General features: G+C 47.2%; 2 protein-coding genes across 2 annotated transcripts in view; both read right to left on the bottom strand.

Annotated features, from left to right (window-relative positions):
* Positions 1–716: 716 nt before the first annotated feature.
* On the bottom strand, positions 717–7244 carry PUS1 (pseudouridine synthase 1). The gene is made up of 6 exons (XM_054173108.1): positions 7079–7244; positions 6503–6727; positions 4999–5136; positions 4208–4310; positions 3249–3946; positions 717–861 (listed from the first exon to the last, which is right to left on the bottom strand). The coding sequence occupies exons 1-6, from the start codon at positions 7172–7174 to the stop codon at positions 811–813; spliced, it is 1311 nt and encodes a 436-aa protein (XP_054029083.1). The 5' UTR covers positions 7175–7244; the 3' UTR covers positions 717–810.
* An 8239-nt stretch (positions 7245–15483) lies between these two features.
* The window catches only part of ULK1 (unc-51 like autophagy activating kinase 1), an 83746-nt gene continuing 77733 nt past the window's right edge, over positions 15484–21496 (bottom strand). Inside the window, exons 27-29 of the mRNA XM_054173323.1 lie at positions 19071–19228; positions 18756–18891; positions 15484–16849 (exon numbers count right to left, since the gene is read on the bottom strand). Coding sequence (XP_054029298.1) covers positions 16794–16849; positions 18756–18891; positions 19071–19228 — 350 coding nt within the window. The 3' untranslated portion in view covers positions 15484–16793. The remainder of the gene's footprint in view (positions 16850–18755; positions 18892–19070; positions 19229–21496) is intronic.

Below are 21496 nucleotides of genomic sequence, written 5' to 3'. Positions count from 1 at the left end.
CTAACAATTAATTTACATCATCTCCTATAGTCTCAACTGCAGGCGTGTGAAAAGACACCTCAGGCAGAAAAGACTCAATTACACACAAAGCTGCAGGTCGATGTTCTCAAGTCTGCCCAAGCACGTGGGTAATACTGAGAGGATGAAGAAGAAGAGGTCTCATCTGGAAATGTATGGGTTGGTCCACATTCCAAAATTAAGACCTCTCACTGAATAAGGAACCATTTTTAGACTTGCAGAGCTTTTGATAAAAACACAGATTTGTTTCAATACCAAAAGAATTCGCAGCAGTCAGTGTGATACTGAATTGCTAACCCATGAGAGTTATTCCACAGGAGTGAAATGGAAAATAAAAGCCTAATGGTGTTTAAAGGTCAGGTTAAGTAAAGGTGAAGAAAACAATAAAATATCAAAAGTTCATGAAGTCACAGCTTCATAATAGTAATAATAAAAGTATTAAAATGTTTTGCCCCATCTTTATGTAGAGATTGTACATAGTTAAAATACTATTTTCCAGGTAAACACATAACAAAAACATCATTCAAAAAAGCAATTAAGATATCCTGTGTTACAAGATTCTTTTATGAGGCTTCTCTGTTTTCAAGTACACCACTCAGGTGAATCAGTCAGTGGTATGAAAAGCTTCTTGCACTCTTTCTACTGCACTCTCTTTCCCACCCAGTTTCTCCTGGGAACCCATCTGGTTCTTGTCCTGCTTTCCTGGATTCTTGGTTTAGAAAGGCCACTTGTTTTTTTGTAGACAAAGGGAACTGCAAGCAGTCAAGGTCTCATGTCCAGCCATTTGCTGGCTTAGTCGGAATCATCACCACAACCATCGCTGCCTTCGAGATCACTGCTGTTCTGTAAAGTAAAATGGAAAACAGTTTGTCAGTGCTTCATTTACATCTAGAGAACAACCTAAATCAAAGACACTGTCTTGAAACTTCTGCAGAAGTATAAGAAAATGGGGCTAGAACCCAACTTCATGTCTTGGACTCATCTACTGCAACAAACCTTTGACGGTCAACGATGCTTCTTGCAGCACAAAACTTGTACATTGGATTACATTCCCCAGCAGAAGAAATGTCTTTTCATTTACTACTGCATGACTACAACCTACAGTATGTGGGAAACCTGAATGTGGGAGAATAGCATGAAACGCTGCTGTTTAAAATAAGTAAGGGTGAGACAAGTTAACCAGTGTCTTTCCCATGCAAGTTCCTCAAAAGTTAAGTTTGCTACGTTGTCTAAAGCCAGATATGAGAATTTAGTTTTCTGCTGCAGAGAATGTATGCCCAAACTGTAGCAGAGAGATGCAAGGCCTCACTAATACCTGTTGAAAAATGAAGGCAGTTGTACAAAGTAGTATTAAGGAAATACTACAAACGTTAGCAACTTACAAGGAAACTGAAGTGTGAATTCTTAACTGGGTGCCACTCCTTCAGGAGTGAGTCAGTGTGATAAATTTAGGGGAGTTACTTAATTTTTTTGAAGCAAGTATTTTGACTGACATGATTGGCACCAAAGGGCTAGATAAAGAAAGGCTGACATGACAACATATCTGTAGTTATTCCTTTTATTCCTCATTTCCCCTTGCTGAACACACACAAACCTCCAAATCGCTGGCATTTAACACTGACAATTTAATATCCTATGACAAAACACACTCTGAGACACTCAGACAGTTGTCTTCATAACAGCAAGCACAGCTCATGAAGTGCAAACAGCCTGCAGAATCTCAAAGGAGTCTCTCATATCATCCCTTATTTATCTTTCTCCAGACAGCTTGTGCTAACTGTGATGCCAAAACTGTACGTGGTTGAGTTTATCTAAAGCAAGCAGGCCTGCCTCCTGCAAGCAATTCATCTGTGAATTTCAACCTGTCAGCAGTACATCCTGTCAGCATTATCATCAGGACCCTTGATCCAGGTAAGAACTCTGCACCACATGGTCTCATTGGGTCCCATTTAACCACACTAATGTGGCATTTGTCATAACCTTCTGTCACAAATGTCCTCATACAGCGCTATCTTCAGAAAAAAAAACCCAAACCCACACAAAAACAGTTACCATGAGTACAAAAATAACCCTGAGAAATTTCTGGTATCTTGCTTACACTATTCAATGAGGCTATAAATCTTACTTGATGTGTTGACTCTTTCCCATGCTCAAAAAATGGCAGAGACAGGAGTAAACCTAACATTCTTCAGAGTCAGATCATTATCTACACAAAATAAAGCTAATTTAAGGACATCATTAAATGAAGAAAAGGTCATTATCTTCTCCTGAACTACATTACACTGAAGTCTTAGCCCTGCCCTTCATTTGTCCCTCAAAGATTTACCAACCCTCTGACCAAGAAAATGTGAATTTCATACAGAACTGTAAGGTACCTTTAGGTCACCACATCCAACGCCCCACTCAAGCAGGGCTTGCTGCAGTTTGCTCAGGGACTTGCCCAGTCAAATACCACTGTATTTTAAGTCACTCCAGCAGTTGTCCATTTCAAGAGATGCTCTGTGAATTTGACTAGTTTCCTCATGTGCTTTCCAACCTACCTCTAGCATGCCCCAAATATCTTTCCACTCTATTCTTGCAAGGCTTATTCTACATCTCAAGCAGAAAAAAAACCTCTTTAACCCAAACTCTAATTTTCTTTTGGTTAGAAATGTACTCTACACCTTTTGTTTTACTGCAATGTGTAGCAATTTCTGACTGCACTATCCTCTTTCACTCACTGGTTGTTCTGATGACCCATCCTGAGCTCATTGCAGATTTACTTTAAGAAGTTGGTCCTAAATTCCCCTGATTTCAAACCTTATCTAGTGAGCAGGGCATTACATAAACTGTGCATTAGCCCCAAACCAGAGAATACAAAGAGCCAGCAGTTATTTAAAGAGGAGAAATTGTTAACCTGGAAACTAGTCTCTCAGACAACTTCACAACAGCAAAAGCTGGTAAAGTGTCCACAAGTTCTGCTGCTTGTTTTTCATTCTGCAAACTGGCCTGTGCTTTAAAGAATTCCTCCCCCCCGCCCCTCAGCTGCCCCACACAAAGCCCTGCAAAAACAACACCTTGTGTAGTTCATTCCACTATCATCAAGTGCACAAAGATGGAAAATACACGATTCACCCTGCAGATGACTGTCATCTCCCACGGCATAACCACAGAACAACAAAAATGTTACCAAGGAAAGAGCCACTCCACCTAGACAGCTTGTTAGGTAAAACAACCATTGCAATCATTACCTTGGAATTTTTGTGGTTAACTTGCATTTCCACAGCAGATGAGTTGAAGTCATGAATGGAGAGGGTGTTTAGCCAGTTTGCCATGGATTTCTCCTCCCTTTCTGTGTTGATAATGGTAGGATAAATATGCTGCTCTTTGAAAACAGTAATCTTCTCCTCCTCCCGCGTCCACTCCAGCGGCTCATGCAGCCCATCGTTCCCAAAACGCCTGTTGTACTTTTCAAAGTGTACTCTTTCCAACACCAGCCCAAGTCCAGGGGCCTTGGGGACATCTACCTTCTCCTCACCCCAGCTGCGCTCTAGGATGGACTCCGCAGCATACCCTTTCACAATCGCTATCACCAGCCCAATCATCTTCCTTATCTGGTGCATCATGAAACTCTGACCTTTCACTTTGATCACTGCAAATTCAATGCTCTCCCTCACGAAGGGCTCTCCGCAGTACATCTCCATGATGTACCGCTTGGCGCTGGGGTCCCTGGGTCCCTTCTGGGACGTGAAGTTGTGGAAGTTGTGTGTTCCTTTATAGCAGGCAAGCAGTTTATTGACTTTTTCAAGGGTCTCTCTGTCCAGTCTATAAGCCTCTTCTTGCACATCCTGGTCTTTATGGGCAAAGGCAAACGTAGGCAGCATGTAAGAGTAGGTTCTGGCGTCGCATTTGTTCTTGGAGTTGAATCCCCCAGTGACTCTCTTCAGACCTTGTTTTAAAAATGACATTAGGTTTTTGAATCAGTAGGTTACAACCTGCTTGTGCTCTCACTCCTACCAACAGGAGTAAGTGAAGCACATCAGAAGACAAATTAGTTTTGTGGGACTCTACTTTCAAACTAACAGAAACATCTAGATTTATGTTGAAACGAAACTGCTTGTGAGTAAAATCAGAATGGCAAGGGAAAGACCTTCTGCAGGAGAAAGCTTCTGTTTGAAAACATTTTCTCTGCCCATTCCAGTATCCTTACCCAGAATTCTGATGTGAGAAGGAAGATGGTTATTGATCTTTTCTAAGATGTCATCTATTAGCCTGACCTTTAGCGACACAATCTGTCCAGCTGCAGACACACCCTATAAAAACCACAGAACACACAAACACATAATTATGTACCTTGGAAGCTCTGGGATAGCACTTGCAGAATTGAAATAGCTGAAGAACAACTTTATTCCTTTTTCACACTGGTCATTTCAGGCTGAAGCGAGGCAAAGGCAAGGCCACAGGCAGAAATCCAAGGCAGAGTACTCCTGGGAGACCTGCTGGTGCTGTATAGCCATAGCACACCTTGGCAACCTTAGAGAGCAGAACATGACACTCCCTTCCACCACATCTCACTGCATTTGACTGCTCTTAACTAAAGCACTGATAGATATTATTTATATGCAAGATTAGCTATGAACTCAGTCCCGACACAGACCCCTGCTGCAGCAGGCTTGAAAGCAACTGGGATGCAGCACATCAACCAGGCAGCAACAGCGAAGAGTAGGAGCAGCACAGGTTAGCAGGATGAAACAGAGGAATGTGACAGAAACACAACATTTAGGTATGAAGCACCAGCTCTGCAAACACCTCTCATCAATATTCTGCACTTCCTAAATATTTGCTTGTACTTAAGTTTAACAGTGAAGGAAAGGAGAAGTTACAAGCAACATTCTCAGTATCTGCTAGTGGATCTCACTCTAGACAATGCTTTCCAGTCAATCCCAGTAGCACTGGCAGGGGTACAATAGTTTATGAGAGCACAGGCACTAACTAAGGTACCTTATCTGTTCGAGCACACCGCTGAAAAGACATTTTCTTCATATCTTCCCCGTGGTTTTCTGGAATGCAGCCTGACTGAACAAGGGCTGAAACTAAGTCATCTTCAATTGTCTTGAATTGTGAGGATCCCACGTTCCTCTAAAAGGAGGTATAGAGTAAAAACAAGAAACAGAACAAACAGCAATCATTGGATAACTCAAGGGGGTAAACATTTTGCTAATCAAACATTGCTCTGAAATGTTTTAAAAGTCTTCCCTTCACAGCCCTAAAAGCATTGCCATTCTCTAACAAAACTAACTATTCTTTACCAGAGTGTTAACAAAGCTTTTACATTACAATTTACCTTTGGCTGTAATTGCAACTAAAGGATAATTTCTAATTTCACTTCTGTATTGGAGCGTTCTGATGATTCCTTCACCTGCATGAAACAGCACTGAAGAAACACCAAAGCCTGCAAGTTAACTGTGGCTGCTCCACACCCAGCTTCCACAAATTCTCCTTCTGGAATTAGGCTGGGTTGCTGTGCTCACTCCACCTGAGCTGCTGTATATTGCAGACTATGGGTTTCTCCAGTGACTTCTGCACAACTCCATTTGTGTGTAAGGCTGCAGAACAGATGCTCCACACACACCACTCCATTAAAGGAGCAGTAAAGTTGGCAGGCACTGACATAAATGTACCCACAAACATGAGGTTTACTGCTGTTGAACAGACCTACTTTGCTGCACAAGCATTAAAGACTCCCTTCCCCGTCTGTGTGTAATCTTAGCTTTCCCTCAAGAGTGTGCATGCAGCTTGCAGTACGCCGAGAGGAGCAGCAGATGGAGCAACGTCATCCTCTTGCTGCCAGCACTCGGTGCCGCAAGCAGGTCTGCTGCTGGAGCACTGCTCAACTGCTGCTGCTGTAACAAGGCAGCATCCCTTCCCTTCCACATGCAAACACAGGAATCTTGCAAGAGTTTTCCCATTTTCAAGCTGCTACAAGCCACCCCAAACCCATCAGAAAAAGAAGAATTGAAAACGTCTCCAAGTACAGATACCCTTTTTATAGGGTCAGTAACACTGGAAATAAATTAGTTTCATTCAAATACGCAGCTCATTCTCTGAAATCTGCATGCAATAAGACAATTTGAGGCCTAATCTATAAGAGACTTAGCCAAATGCTTTAAAATGTAAAGCTGCAACCAGAAGCTGAAGCACTGGTCTGAAGGAGATCACTAGACAGCATCTCAGGTTTTGACAGAACCACAGTGCCCATGTCTCAGTCTCAAGAGCCTGGTCTGCAGCAGCTTTTGAAGGATCATCTTCTAATGCTCTATATTAAAGACAGACTAACTAGAATCATCAAATATCTGAAATGTACCATTGACTATTTTTATCCAAGTTACTGTCAAGCCATTTGAATGCAGACATGCACTTCTTCCCTACTTATTCATTGAGACTACACTTATACCACTAAAAGAAATAAATAAAACAGGCCACGTTGTTTTGCCAAGCCACATACTTGCATCCCATGGTAGCCTTTCCCGGAGTATGCCATCAACAACACAATCTTCCTTTTCGGTGACTTTTTATTCTGGTCCTCTGCATCTTCCTCATCTGCACCTGCCTTCAATCTTTTGTTTTGATGCCCATTTTCTTCCAGCCTTTCAACCACCTCACTGCTGCTGTTCAGTCTCTTTGTCTGGCTGGCAACTGCTGCTCTCAGATCCTCAGCCATTGTGAAAATCTGCGAGGGACAGACAGGACTCAGCAATGAGTGAGGCAAAAAGTGACAGCTCCACCCCTGGGGCAGCAGAGGGGGCATCCCGGGGTGTTCAACGGGAAGCAGGAACGGCGTCCCTGCCTGCTCCCTCCTAGGCCATATCACATCTCCTAAGGCTGCCGCCGTTCGCTGGAGGACAAGGGAAACAGGACAGGCATAGCCTGGGGCACACTGCAGCCCTGAGCCAGGAGCTCGGTGCGCCCGCCGGGAAAACGGCTAGGGCGAGGAGAAGACGAGCCCAGGCGCTTCTCCCCGCGCCCTGCCTAGCTTCTCCCACCTCCCCAACGCGAGCGGCAGGGCCCGGCGTGTACGCACTCTGCGCAGCCGGCTCCAGGGCCCGCCACATGCCACGCTCCCCGGGATGGAGAGGCCGCAGCTCACAACCCTCAGCCCCCACCGTAGCCGCAGCATCGTCCCCGAAGGTCCTTCGGGCAGACCGGAGCGGGCCGCGGCCACCTCAGCGCCAGCCCAGGCCCCACGCCACCCGCCGCCACTTACAAGGGCGCTGCGGAGCGACGCCAACGCGCGGGCGCGCCGCCGGAGAGACACGTGCCACCCTACGGCAGCCGCGCAGGGACACGGCGGGGCCGTGCTGAGGGGCGGGGCCGTGCTGGTGGGGCGGGGCCGTGCTGGTGGGGTGGGGCCGTGCCGAGGGGTGTCTCTGAGGGGCGGGCCGTGAGGGCTGAGGCGGAGTGTTGCCGTAAGTCCGGGGCTTGCTGGGTTTCCTGGTGTGCTTCTCCGCGCAGGGGCGGAGATCCCTGCCGTAGGGCGTTCCAAGGGCCAGGGATCCGGCAGTGCATTCCCATAATGGTAGAAGGAAGCCCCTCCGCGTCCATATCACAGGCGGGTCCTCTGGTCCCCGGCCTTGGAGCAGGACAGACCCTTCCCGGGACATGCGGCTAGGCAGCAAGGCTCTGTGAGCTGTAGAAAGGGGTGGCAAGGTGATCCGGGCTCTGCTCGGGCCTTTCAGCCGACGGCAGGAACTGAAGCTCTGCGGCCCGGGCTGCCTCTGGGTGTGCAGGGACACGGCGCAGGGACCCTGCCTGTCCAGAGCACCCGCCGCGCACCGGCCCTCGGGAGCCAGCCCACGCGAAAAGCCTCTCACGTTATTAAATCAAGCGAGAGCAGGGAGGAGGCTAGCTAAGGAATGCATCCCTCTGGTAAACACTAGCTATGTAACTAAAGCTGTCCGCTCTCGCCGTACAAAAACTGGCGCTGCCGACAGCGCTGCCGTCGCAGCGAGAGGAGGATAGGTGGGAGGACGCACTCGACAGCACAGGTCTGTCTTTAAAAGCTCATGGTTCCCTTCATGGAAGGAAGTGACATTGGCCCCTGTCACCTCTTTTCCACGCAGCTTCTGCTTGTGCCATTATCAAGCAGAGGCACTTGCGGTTTGGTGTTCCCGTCAGGTTTTCCTCCAGCTGGCTTTTGCAAGCAGCAGTTGTGCTCACGTCTTCTGCAAAGAGTTCTTTCTGCTACGATGCACTTCACGGGAAAGCTGAGTACAATAGGCAACCTTATCAGGCAATAGCATGCACCTCCCAAGAAGCCAAATGCACCTGGAAACTTCTTTGTTAATGCTATGAGCTTCGGTGCTGTATAGGATGGAGCTATCCAGACAGGGCACGGGTCCCTGGCATGCTGTGAGATTAGAGTAAGAGAGCTGCATTTATTCATTCAGATGGAAAATGGAAGGGTTGACTTTTCCAAACAAGCCAGATTATCAACCACAGCCTTGTTATTTCTGCTAATAAGGGGAAGAAATGCAGCACGTCCTTTTTTGAACTGACACTTCGGAGTTATTTCAGTAGTGCAATGGGGCAAGGGGAAGATTTATCACCCAGTCCCAGCTGCACTTTGTTTAGAGAAGTGATAAAGGATCACCTGTCACAGAGCAGCACTGCTGCCAAGGGAAACAGGAATACAAATTTCTCTATCGCTTCAGCCAGGGTGTCTGGATTGTTTGGGGGTTTTTGCTTTATTTCCATGGGAAGTGAAGATCGTCTAGTCACGCTGCCTGTCTGTCCAACACCAACTCTTCCACCTCCCTTCCTGCTGTGATTTCTGAATTTGGCTCATTTCAGCTAAATCTGAGCGAGTGAAGAAGCTCCCAGTTGATACAGGAAAACAGTGGTGGGATGAGATAAAGACTTACATGGATATCCCACGAGGGAAAAGCCTCCAGCATCCCAGTCCCGTAGCCCCTCTAAGAGCAGCAAGGGAGCTTCAAAACAGGCAGCACAAACTCTGCTCTCAACCTGCCATGGCACATGCTGCCTCTTTCTTTCTAATGTTAGCTTCAAACAGGTAGCTACCAAAGGCAAGGAGAAATTGAAGTGACTTGTCAGAGCTGCTGCTGTCAGTCAGGTCTGTGGGAGTTAGCCCTGGTGAGGCAGATCCTCAGGGCTGTCTATCTCAAGCAAAAAGACACCAGAGACATGGCTGCAGGTTCTACTGTGGAGCAGAATGTGCAATTGCAGATCTGCAAAGCCTTGCTTGGATTGGATTTGCAATGGACAGTGAGCACCCAACATCTTCAGGAGCTAAACTAACCAGGGTGTCACTCCTCTCACACAGAGCCAGGATTAGATCACACAGTTGCCTGCTGTTTGTGTGAGGAGCAGAATGTTTCACACATGTTTGATAGGACTGGTAAAATGATGCTGACTGGTGCATCTGCTTGGCCTAAGTGAGAGGACTGCCATCAAGTTTGCTCAGCAGTAAAATCAGCCTTGGAAAAGCTCTCTAGGTATGAGTGCAGCTGGGGAGCAGAAGAGCTGCAGGATGGGGCTTCTGGCACCTTCTGAAGCATAGTAATTTTGTTTTCCTAATGACATAGGTATCAATCCTTGCTCAAAACTAGTTCATAAGAGCTTCAAAGCTTCTCTGGGGCAATTTCTGGGTGCTCTAGGTCTGCAACGTGTTGCTTTGTGCACTGCAGACTCTTCTTGCACCACATCTTTGGATCTGAGCCACATTGTGGATGCATCCAGTCACATTTAGCAATACAAGAGGTGTCCAGGTCCCAATAGTAGCATCTGGGTCTTAGTGAGGGCTCATGAAGAACAACCATGACTATGTGGATGCTCACCCTCTGTGCACAGTAAGGGTACAACCTGTGTTTGACAGGACTTGCTCAAGCTCACTCTTAGAAATACATCATTTTATTTGTTTTCTGAAAGCATCCAAGTCCCTTGCCAGGTTTCAGCTCCCAAGAGGGGCATTGGTTCTGACTCTATTGTCCCTAAAAATGCTTTGTTTAGAGCAGAAACGTCCCAGGGAAGCTTGTGTCCCTGCCCTACGTGCCATTCCTCATGCAGGGAATGGCACCCACCAGCAGCACTGCATTTATGGGAACAAATTTAAATAAACCCAGCTGCTAGGATTTGTCTGGAGAGCCTTAGCTCCTGCCTTGAAACATCACCTCCCTGCCACGCAGCCCTTCCCCCTCCTCCAGCAAAACCCCTTGGGTTATCACAGCTTCCACTGCTCACCTGCTCAGGTGAGCAGGACCATCAGCCAGGACACAGGAGTGTGCTGCCACCCTGCACAGTGTGCTGCTGCTGCTGCAGGAGGGGAAGGCAGCATCAGGTGTAAGAGTGTGAAGGAGTTAACTCCTTGTGAAATGAAGCTTCCCCAGAGCTGGTAAACCAGAAATGGAATGTCTGATCCTTGTACTGCACCCACCCATTTCTGCTTCCTTGATGTCACTAAGGCACCTCTGATCTTTCAGGGTTGAATGAACATGCTTTTGCTGACGTACTTGCCAACAACTAAATATACACTGTGGAAAGGAAGCCAAATGCCCTGGAAGAATTGCTTGGGTTTGTGTTCTCCTAGAATCAACACCAGCATAACCTCACAGCCAACATCTAGAAAGTTGTGCAATTTTCACTGGTGCTTTTAAACTGTTCAGGCCTCATGGTTTAGTGCTCTTAGAAGAGGCTGTTTATTTCTGTTGTTGTTGACATCTTCCCAGCTAGGACTTTCCCCCTTTGCTGTGCTGCCTGAGTCCCATGGGTTCAGCTGAGTGTTCTCTTACCCACATGGGCATGGGACACACTGGGATTCATCTTTGCTTGGCTACAGGTTTTCCATCTGAGCCTTTAAACTTCTTCACAGGCAGCTTCAAACAAAACCCTTCCCCTCAGCATCAGAAACTTCTATGCCTGTTCTTTACCACAATCCCATGTCACAGGGAGCAAACACATGAGATTTTCCCTCAAAAGGGGGATTTACATATTAAAACCCACCAAAAAAACCCCACCCCAAAACACCCCACAAAAAACCCAACCACCCTCCCAAGAATGACGATCCAAATATACTGAGCTGCCAGACTTCACACCAGCATTTACATTGATTTAGCTCTGACCAGCTGTCCAAAGGCTGCCACAGGCTCTTGCTTAGGTTTTGTACCACCGTGATGTTTTCACTGCTTTTAATTTAGGGGCAACCACTTTTTAGAGAAATAAAGCTGGTGAAGGGTCTCTGGAGAACAGGTCTTGAGGAACAGCCAAGGGGACTGGGGTTGTTTAATCTGGAGAAAAAAAGAGGCTGAGGGGAGGAAACCTCATTACTCTCTACAAGTCCCTGAAAAGAGATTGGAGCCAGGCAGGGGTCAGTCTCATCTCTAGTAACAAGTGATAGGAGAAGGGGAAATGGTCTACAAGTTGCACCAGGGGTGGTTAGGTTGGATAGCAGAACCTTTTCCACTGAAAGGGTTCTCAGACACTGGAACAGGCTTGCAGGGAGGTGGTTGAATTCTTATCCCTAGAGATGTTTAAAAGATCCAGAGAGGTGATGCTGAGGGCCATGGTTTAGCACCAGATTTCCCTGGAGAATGGTTGGACTCCACGATCTTAAAGCTCTTTTCCAACTAAAATGATTCTGTTCTCAGTGTTGTCCCCAACAGTGATGGCACTGCTGTGGAGCAGCTCTGCAGGGAGAGGGAAGTGAGTCTCCTTGTGCCCAAGTCAGTGTAAATGACAACGCGCAGAGCCTAGCGTTTCCAGGCAGGACTGTTCTCACGGAGCACACAGGTGGTGGCCAGTTCCCTGTGCTGGGAAAAGCAGGGGGTCCAGGAAACAGAAATTATAAATAGGGTTGAGCAAGAAAAAAAACAACAATTCCAGCTCACGGCAAGCTCACATCTTGCCACAGGCTCTTTTCCTACCAAGCCACAATAGAGGCCCAGAGCTGTGTGGGGTGGTGCTGAGTCACACAGGAGCTGGCAGGCAGCGCTGTCCCCAGGGATGCTCCTGGCCAACAACAACACATACGGTCCAGCAAGTGGAGTTTGGGGAAACATTTGGTGGAAGGGTGGTATTCAGCTTCTGAAAGCTAACACCTCTGTTGCTGAAGCTGCTGCAAGAGTAGAAGGACTGGACAAAGTAATTCAGGACAATTCTCAACATCCTAGATGCAGACCTTTGCTTTCTCTCCAGGAGTGTTCTGATCCAGCAGAGCATGGACTGCAAGGGTTTTGCAACCAAAATCATGACAAATAGGAAGGCTGGGAAGAGCTGCTTAGAGGGGCTTGTAGTGATAAGGCCAAGGGGCAATGGTTTTAAACTAGAGCAGGGTAGATTTACGTTGGACAGTAGGAGAAAGTTCTTCACAGTGAGAGTAGTCAAATACTGGAACTGGTTGCCCAGAGATGTAGTGGAGGACCTATCCCTAGAGACATTCAAGGTCTAACTTGATGGGGCCCTGAGTAATCTGTTAAAGATATTCCTTCTGACTGCAGGGGTGGTGGAGGTGACCGTCCAGGGTGCCTTCCAGCCCAATGCATTCTGTGACTCTATGAGACTCTTGTAGTTTCTGCCACACTGAGTGAGTTTGTGTAGCAAAAGCAGGCATGAGAAAGCAAAGCCATCTGCCATGCTAGTCCAATTACAATTGCAGGTGTGCCAGGAAAATATTTGCTCTTCATTAAAAACACCCAAATCCTACCATGTTAGCCACGCTTCACCTTGAAGTGTCTGTCCTGCAGAGTAACAAAGTTTCCTGATGCTATTGACAAAACCAAGCTGAAGTTTAAAATAATGCACAATTAAGTCTCACAAAAGCACACCTATGAACCTGCACCCAGACCACATGTCCATCAGACACCCCTGCTGCAGCTCCTTTGGGTGGAGAGCCAAAGAATGAACAGCTCCAACAGGTTGATCTTGCAAACACTGAAACATGAAGAAAGTTCAAGGGTCCAACTAGTTGGAAGGGAAATGTCTGCCATCAACTGGCTCTTTTAATAGCAGCAAGAGGAGAGCATTGCCAGGTGTCACAGGGACGGGTCCCATCAGGAAACTCTCCCAAATTCAGAAGCTTCATCCATGGATTTAGGGCTTCACCCTCTGTGAAGAGGGATTAAGAGCATTTTGTCACCTAAAAGTTAAAGCTGGCAGAACCAAACACATTCAGTCTCTTACTTGGATACTGTACTTTTAGGCACTGCATGGACCGCCCAGGGAGGTGGTGGAGTCGCCAACACTAGAGGCCTTGAAGAAAAGGCTGGATGTGGCGCTTGGTGGCATGGTTTAGCCGATGTCCTGGTGCTAGTTCATAGGCTGGACTTGACGATCTCAGAGGTCTCTTCCAGCCTCAACAATTCTGTGCTTCTAAGGGGAATTACCAAGTCCAGGCCACTAACAATTTCAAATCGATTTTATTCTCTTTAAATCGGTGTCGTACAATTTAAAGCCAAAAAAAAAACAACAAACCAAAACCAAGATAAAACCACACAAAACACAAATTTAAAAAAAACCCTAAACTGTTGACAAAGTATCAAGCATCACCTTAAAAAGAACAACAGCATCCTCCTCCTCTCTCACAAACCTGAAGATCCATGTTTAGCAGACTGAGGTTTCTTGAAATCTCTTGAAGACGCTAGGACACGAACGCCGCGACAGTAACAAAGCCATGACAAACAGCAGGTGGACTACACCAGCAACTTCAACAAGGTTGGGGAGTTCAGGTGGGTTTTTTTTGGGGGGGGGAGGTGTCTTTTTTTTTTTTTGCCTTTTTTTTTTTTTTCTCCTTTTTTTCCCCCCCCATATCTTATTGTCTACAAAGCAATAAATATTTTCACCAAAAAAGTTGGTTTCACGCTACATGCAGTTAGATTAAAAAAAAAAAACACAACCCAAGAGAAAGTAAGTCGCCAAAGTAATGGCAAAAGTAAATCACCTGTCTGATTTTTCCTGGTTTTTTTTCCCCCCCCCCCTGCCCTCCTGGTTTAGGTAGGATGGGGTGTGTTTATATATATATATATTTTTTTTTTGGTGGGTTTTTGTGTTGTTTTTTTTAATTTATTTATTCTTTTTTCTCTTTTTTTTTGTTTTTTTGTTTTTAATTCAAGCACAGTGGCTAAGTTTCAAGTATTGAGAGAAAACAGATATATACACGTTTGTGTTTGTGTGTGTATCCACATACCTATGCACACATACACACACACACACACACACTGCCTTGCATGTATATACACAAACACAGACATATATATTGGTTGTAGGTCTGTAAACCACCACTTTTTGGAGCAATATAGACTTTTAGACGTTGAATGTGGACGACTTTGATACATTCAAGTAACCAAGTACAGCCAGAAGGTTAGTGCTGAGCTTGCCACACGCAGGGATCTTGACACCTGTGGCAGGGATGTGGATCCTGGGCTCTGCTCCTCAGTGGGAGGCAAGTGGGGTGCTGGGAGGGCTCGGGGTGCTAGCAGGGTCTGTATTGCAGAGTGGGTCCTGGCTTAGTGCTTCCCTGCTGCCTCCTGCTGCCCCGCTCCCACCTGCAGCATAGCCCTTTGCAGAACTGGCAAAAGCCTTTTGGAAGCAATCTGGGTCTCCTCAGCATTTCTGTCCACAGGCTGGGGGGGATTGGTTGGTTGATTTTGTCTTTTTCTTTTGTCTTTTCCCAGGCATAAGCACAAACAGCCACAGAAGCAGCAGGCTGTGAATGTAGGGTGTAACAGCAGCCCAGTACTGAAGCACTTGTGAAAGCCACACTTGAACTGCCCTGGTTGGGGCAACTGGAAACATCTTTGGATTTTCTCTGCTGGCGTTTCGGATCAGAAACACCCACACTGCCAAAGATGCTGCCAGCTCCAAAGTCAATGAATTTGCTCCTGAAACCCTTGTAAAGAATCCCACTGAACGTGCCAATGCCGAGAGAAAAAACAAACAAACAAACACACCAAAAGCAGCGAGGACTTAACCACTGTGTGCAAATCACTTTTGGATCCCCCAAAACAAAGCCTAAGGTTTCAAGTTGCTTTCATAGATACTTTCCTGCCCAGCACTACCAAAATACTGCCATGACTGATAAGTTAAGAACACGCACGCACTCACACAGCCTGAAGGCAGCCAGCTCTCCTCTCACACACGCTCACAGCATCCCAACCAGAACTCCAGCCACTCGCACCCGCAGTCTCGTTTGGCTCCAGAGTCTCCTTACAAGAAATGCTGAATGTAAAACTGAACACCACAAAAGAGTTCTTTAAAAAAAAAAAAACAACAAACCAAACCAAAAATATTACACCAACAAACCACATGAAGCAGCAAATAAAACTTTAAAAAAGAGAAAAAAAAACCCCACCCCAAAAAAAGAGCATTTCCAATCTGTAAGCGTGTGGGAGCTTAACACCTGTCCTTGAGCTCTTCCAAAGCACAGAGCTTTCATATTGACTGTCCTTAAAAGAACATTTAAATAAAAAAACCAAACAACAAAAAGAACCTAAACCAAAACAAATCTTGGTACTGCCAGACTGCAAGGCAGTTTTGCCTGGTTATGGAGGAGGGACAGCACAGACTCTGCAGTGCTTCTTGCCTCACGCTCACAAGATACAGTACAGTTAAATACGTACAGTTACACACAAACCAGCTACAGCTCTATCAATATCTATTCCCCCCTCGGGAATACATATTCATAGATGCACACACGTAGTGCAATAAAACAACCAGGAAGCAAGGAAAGGAATAAAAACAACGGCATTCCTAACAGTCGTGATGTTCCTGGGTTGTTGTGTGATGCAAAGTCAACTTCTCCAAAGTTCCCATAGTGTGTAAAGTGCTCCTTTGATTCACAAAGCTAGTGTTTTCAGTCTGGGGGCGGGGAAAGGGGAGCTGAAAGCAGGACGGTGCCAACGCCGCCTCCTGGCAGATATGTACGGACAGCCCGAGCTGAACAGCCACCAGTCTTCCACGTGGATCCCGCTGAGCTTGGGGCATCGAGGGAGGAATGGATTTGTTTTGGCTTCTCACAAAGACAGGAGCGTAGCAGCCGCTGCTGTCCTCCCACTCCCTGCGCAGTCTCTTTCCCATGCAGGCAGGGGCAGCCGGGAGGCAGCCGCGGGACAGGCAAACCCCCCGGCAGCGGCACGGCCTCGGCCCCACCGCAGGTCTGCAGGAGGTTGGAGCTGCTTCAGCAACGCTCAGGCAAAAGGGAGCCGACTCCCTCCTCTCTGCCATTCAGTAAGCACTCCAAGGCATAAAACGCATCTGAGGAGGGACAAAGTAGAGGAAGGAGGGGAGCTTCAGGGCACCAGGAAGCTTGCAGGTGCCTGGCTCTCAGCTGGGACAGGAGAAAGAACACAAACTGGCCTTGATTTCTGCATGACACCCTCCAGCATTAACTGAAGCCAGCAGTTTCTGCACATCCATTGCCTGCAATGGACACAGCACTGAATACCCTGTTCTTAAGCAAGAGGGACAGGCAGCAGTCTTATCCTTCAAAGTGCTGGGAAGAAGCAGACTTCTATCCTTCCTCCCCTCTGCCAGCAAGGGAAACCTTTCCACACGGGCGACATCTTTGCCCAGGCCTTTGGGCCGGGGAGCGTTTGTGCTTGCTGCAGTCACACGTCCCCACCAAGGAGTCCCAGTCTGTGGAACGGCTTCCCAAAATGTCCGAGTACAAAACATCGAGCAGTTCGTCCTCCAGGTCTCCTACTGCCAAAAGGGCTTCCCAGCACAGCAGCAGGCTGTTGGAAAGCAAGGGATGAGCTGGAGGGACACGTGAAGAACACCACTGACCATCAGGCACAGAACCCTGACAGCAGAGCTGACAGCCTGCGCTCGATGCACAGTTTACCTGGGAAAGAAACAACAGAAGAGATGAATTCTCAGTGCATGGCAGTATAGAGGTTATTAAAACACACTGGAAATGACAAAAAACACCAAACAAAACCCCCAACAGTCCCAACCTCAGCAGAGAATTGTTACCAGGCAGTGATTTAGAGCAGGCGACGACCTAACCACAAACAGCATCCTAAGAAGGTCTAAGTGTTGACTAATTGGAGAGCCAACACTGAAAGCTGGGCTGCAGCATTCTGATAGAGGCATCAAGATGTTATAAAGAACCAGGAACAATTTACTCACTTTCAGTTATTGGAGTGGCTTGTGCCAGCAGGCTAGATGATTTAAGATCTCCAATGCCATTTGTCATGGCTTGCAACTGAGAGACAGAGCACAGCCCAGCATGGTCAGTGCCAGATTCTCATTGCCTGAGCCCAAGACTCTCTCAAAAGTGAAATGATTGGCGGAATTAGTTCCTCTCAAATGAGGACTTGCTGTATTTCTACGCTGGCCATTTTACTTCTCAGAAACTAGGAATCACATACCTGATATTTAAAACTAAAAGCACACCCTCTACAGCCTCCCAGAGAACAGCTCAATCAGGAAACTGGAACATAAGGAAAACCTGGGAAAACCAGGATATCAACTGGGAAAAGAAGTCTATTAGAAGCATTAACTGCATCTCTGGACAAAAGCAGCGATTAGGCTTGGTAAGAAATGGTACAACAGAAACTACTTAGTATTCCCTATTCAGAGCCCTCCAGCATCACGCAGCACCTGCCAATCTCCCTTTGCTCCCCTCCAGTGAGCCTCCTGTCAGCTGTGAAAGTTGGTGATAATTAACTGACTGATTGCCCCCGAGCCAGAAATCTCTTCTCTCATTACCTCTCCGAGAGCTCTGCCCACGTGGACGCCTCCAGCGGGCTGGCAGCTCGCTGGCTGCCGTCCCAGGCGCAGCCTTGGGTGGGCAGCAGAGGGGAGAGGCAGGGCTTGGTTTGCCAGCCTCTCCCTTCAGCCACGGTAATGCCTTCAGGGACCACTGTGGATGGGCTGGCTCGGCTCAGGCTCAGCAGAGCCACAGCCAAGCTGCTCTAACAGATGATGGCTATTCCCCCCCCATCCCCAGCACCCACTGAAAGAGATGCCAGAGGTGACTAAACCCCAGCCATAAGGGCAGGGAAAGTGCAGTCAGAGCAAATGAGGTCAGTCCCTCCTACTCCACATGGAGCTGCAGAGCCTACAGCAGCAGAGAACAACACCCCTTGGACAAAGGCAGAGCACAAGAGAAGTGACAGCTCAGAGCAGAAGAGACAAGGGTCCATCTGTCTCCAGGAAAGTAAGCCAAACAACAGCAAGGAGGCAAGAATTCAGCTTTCACTGTTACAACAAGCACTTGCTGAGGAGAAAAGTATTTGTCTGCTGCCTTCTTCATGAAGGCCTAGGGCTGAAGAACCAGAAAGGTGAGCAGTCCTGTTTCAGAAGACATGCTGGAGGGAGCCTTTGCTGTGCTGAGCAGCCATCTTTGCCTGACAGCCACTGCAGTTCCACACTCCTATGTGCTCTGTGCAATCAGAGGGATGGTTCTGTCTGGAATCCAAACCCAGGCTCCTGCTGGTGCCAAACCACTTCCTTCAGCAAGTTCTTTCACACATGGAAAGCTCCAACAAAGCCCTGGCAATCGCTCTGCTTGGGAAGCTCTCAAAATATGGCTCAGAACAGCAACCTGCACTTCTAACAGTTCTCCTGCTGGGAAAGCAGAAGACCAGACTGCAAGGAGCTAGAACAAGCCAAGAGATCTCTGCTATGTCCACCAAGATGTAAGCCAAAGAAAGGAAGCATGCTGGGTACTGAAATTTCTGATCCATGCAACTAGAAAAACACATGCTCTAGTGAGAGGAAAAACAAAGGCACTGAACACTCACATTTATTGATGTTTTCTATGTCCCCCTGTTCAGTGATGATGTTCAGCAGCCCCTCCATCAGCAGCAGAGCCTTGTGGTACCTCTGTGCACAGTCCTCTCTGTGGTGGAACATCTCATCCAGGGCTGCAGACTGAACCTGCAGGCAACAAGCCCCCATCAAGACATTACTTTTCCAGCATGGCTCCTCAACAGCCTGAACATTTCTGTCACCCAGCCTCAAAAGGCTGCACACATCATCATAAGTAAAACCATCTGCTAAAGCCACCAGCAGGGACCATCAATACCCATGAGTTCCCAGCACTGTGTGGTTATTACCATTTGCACAGCATAGCTGAAGATAAGCTTCTCTGCTGTGATGCTGTTGATCCGATCCATGAGTTTCTGCTTGTCCAAGAAGAACCTCTGGAGTCTCATGTTGAGGCAGTGGCAGGATGATACACTGGATTTATAAAGCTCATTCAGCTTCTTCACAACTACAGTAAAAGAAAGAAATGCTTTAGGGGCTCCTACTACCTCCTAAATTCCACTCACAGGACCCCAGCTGAGTAACTTCAACACACCAGGGTTATGTTAAATCCAAAAGACTGACAGGAAAGTACCTGCTGCACTAACAGGGTCTTTTTCCTTTCCTCTGTCACCTTCCCTGGTTATCAGCCTGCACATGCAAAGCCCACACATACACCTAGTTCACCTGAGGCCTGGTCTATTTTTGTTTCCTTCAGCTGCCAGAAGGCAGAGAGCAGGCTGCACTGTGCAAGATGCCTCACACACCACCAGCAGCAACAGACGTGCCAGATACAAAGCTTCTGCTCCCTCATGGGTGCTGACACACTGTGAAGAGGGACCTGACCTGCACGTGGTAGCTGCTGGAGCTCAGTGTGCATGAGCAGCACTAACCAAGGGATTCTCTCCTGGGACTCTGGCTGTCCCAGAAAGGGCCTCTCCTTTCCTCAACTGCAGCAGCTTGTATGGGACAGAATCAGGAATCAAATGTGAGGATTCAATAATGACCCAAAATGGCAGCCACAGGCTTGAGTGTCCCTCTTGCATGCCTAGGGAGATGTGCTGAAGTACTGAGCACACAGATGTATTACACATGTGCAAAGTGCTGAGTACAAACTCCCACCAACAGCTGAGGAGTACTGAGTGCTTCCTGCATGTCTGGAAATCCCCATGCTGCATGACCTGCTCCTGGGGCAGACAAATCAACCCATACCACGAACCAGCCTCCCTCAGCTATGCTGCAGAGGGGCGATCTCAGGTGGTAGCCAGGCCCTATGATGACCTCTGTCCCTCCCAGGCAGAGCACCAGAGAAGAGACTGCCTCCAGGAAGGAAGGCTGCTGTAATTTTGTTGCTGAAAAGGACTGAGGCACAAAAGCATAACCCTGTCAGATCAGCCTTGCTCAGGAAGAATTTCAGAGGAAGCAGAACCCCAAAGCTTGTGGGTCACATCAGGAGAGTGAAATTAAACATTTCAGAGTCAAGAGAGACGACTTAAGAACTAAACAAACAGACAAATACAGCAATATCCTCCCTCTGTGGAGTTCAGCCAAAGCTCTGAGCTGTGCCCAGAGCTTTCCTGTCAGGAAAAAGGGGATGGCTGGGAATAGGGATCCTGTCTGGCACATGCTGCCCAAGGACACTCCAGGGCAGTGTCCCATTGTGCTTCCCTGCATTTTCCATATACATGAGACACAAATACCTTGAAAACCCTCTTGTCCTTATTGTGCCCTGAAAAACCTCAAGGGAGCAGCATTTAGTGGGGAGAGAAACAAGGCAAGGCAGCCTTGCCCAACTGCCACACAGTAAGAGGCAAGTTACACTATAAACACAGAAGCTGCAATCAGTGCTGAAAGGCAGTCATTTATTTGGGTTATGACAACTTCCCTGTGAGCCTGAACTCATGGAAGACACGTAGCTAGACCTGTGGATCTTGCTCCATATTGCCTGCTACAACCCTTGTGTGCTCCCTGTATTCAGCTTTCTTTACACCCCATCCTAAGGCATCAGGAGTGCTTTCACCAATGAGGCTCTTGAAGGAGGTAGCTGGTGGGTCAAGTGCTTCAAAAAGCTCCCTCAGTATTACAATGGTAGCTTTAAAAATTATTTAGATGGTAGTAATTTGAACATTATTTTTTTCCTACTCACTGAATCACAGCCAGCTGGCAGTCACAAGCCAGCCAGATGCAAATGCAAGGCTGCAAAGAAGGGACTCTGGCATTACCAGTATTTCACTTCCTGTGTTTCTGTTTAATTTGAAATATCATCACTGCCAAGACAGGTCTCCATGTGCCAAGTAAGCACTTCCTAGGACACACACTGTGTAATTAGGTTGGACTCACATCAAGCACAAACACACACCTGAGAGAGGTGTACCAGGGATCGGGTAAGGGACGGTCTCCTCTCACTAAATTGTGCTGAAGACTCTCACAGGGGCATGAGCAAGGAGTGTTCAGATGAAGTCTACGTGAAGAGAGGAACATTCCCCTCAGTGTGAATTAAAAAGACTCAGCTGTGCAAGGGGACAGTAACAAGAAAGCTGGTGAGGGACGTTTTAGGGTGTGCCAGGTAATAATAGGACTAGGGGTGTGGCAGTTTTAGGCTATGCCTTTAAAATGAAGCTGCAGATTTCAAGCAGAGAAGTATCATTTGCTAGTGGGTGTAAAAAGGAAAACAAAAGATTACCCTAAACAAATTTCATTGGACAGAATGTCTGCTATAGAAGCAGATGTTCTATAA

Source organism: Dryobates pubescens, chromosome 25, assembly GCF_014839835.1.
Source record: "Dryobates pubescens isolate bDryPub1 chromosome 25, bDryPub1.pri, whole genome shotgun sequence".
In the NCBI taxonomy this organism is placed as follows: domain Eukaryota; kingdom Metazoa; phylum Chordata; class Aves; order Piciformes; family Picidae; genus Dryobates; species Dryobates pubescens.
Note: the sequence above shows the minus strand (reverse complement) of the source record. Positions and strands in the feature narration are given on the sequence as shown.

Bases quoted from the DNA above. Each gene is read 5' to 3' on its own strand.
- PUS1 (XM_054173108.1), bottom strand. From the start codon at position 7,174: ATGCTGCGGCTACGGTGGGGGCTGAGGGTTGTGAGCTGCGGCCTCTCC. The intron at 5,137-6,502 runs GTATGTGGCTTG...ACCTCCTTTTAG, and splicing joins AAGGCTACCATGGGATGCAA to AGGAACGTGGGATCCTCACA. The intron at 4,311-4,998 runs GTACCTTAGTTA...TGGTTTTTATAG, and splicing joins GGTGTGCTCGAACAGATAAG to GGTGTGTCTGCAGCTGGACA.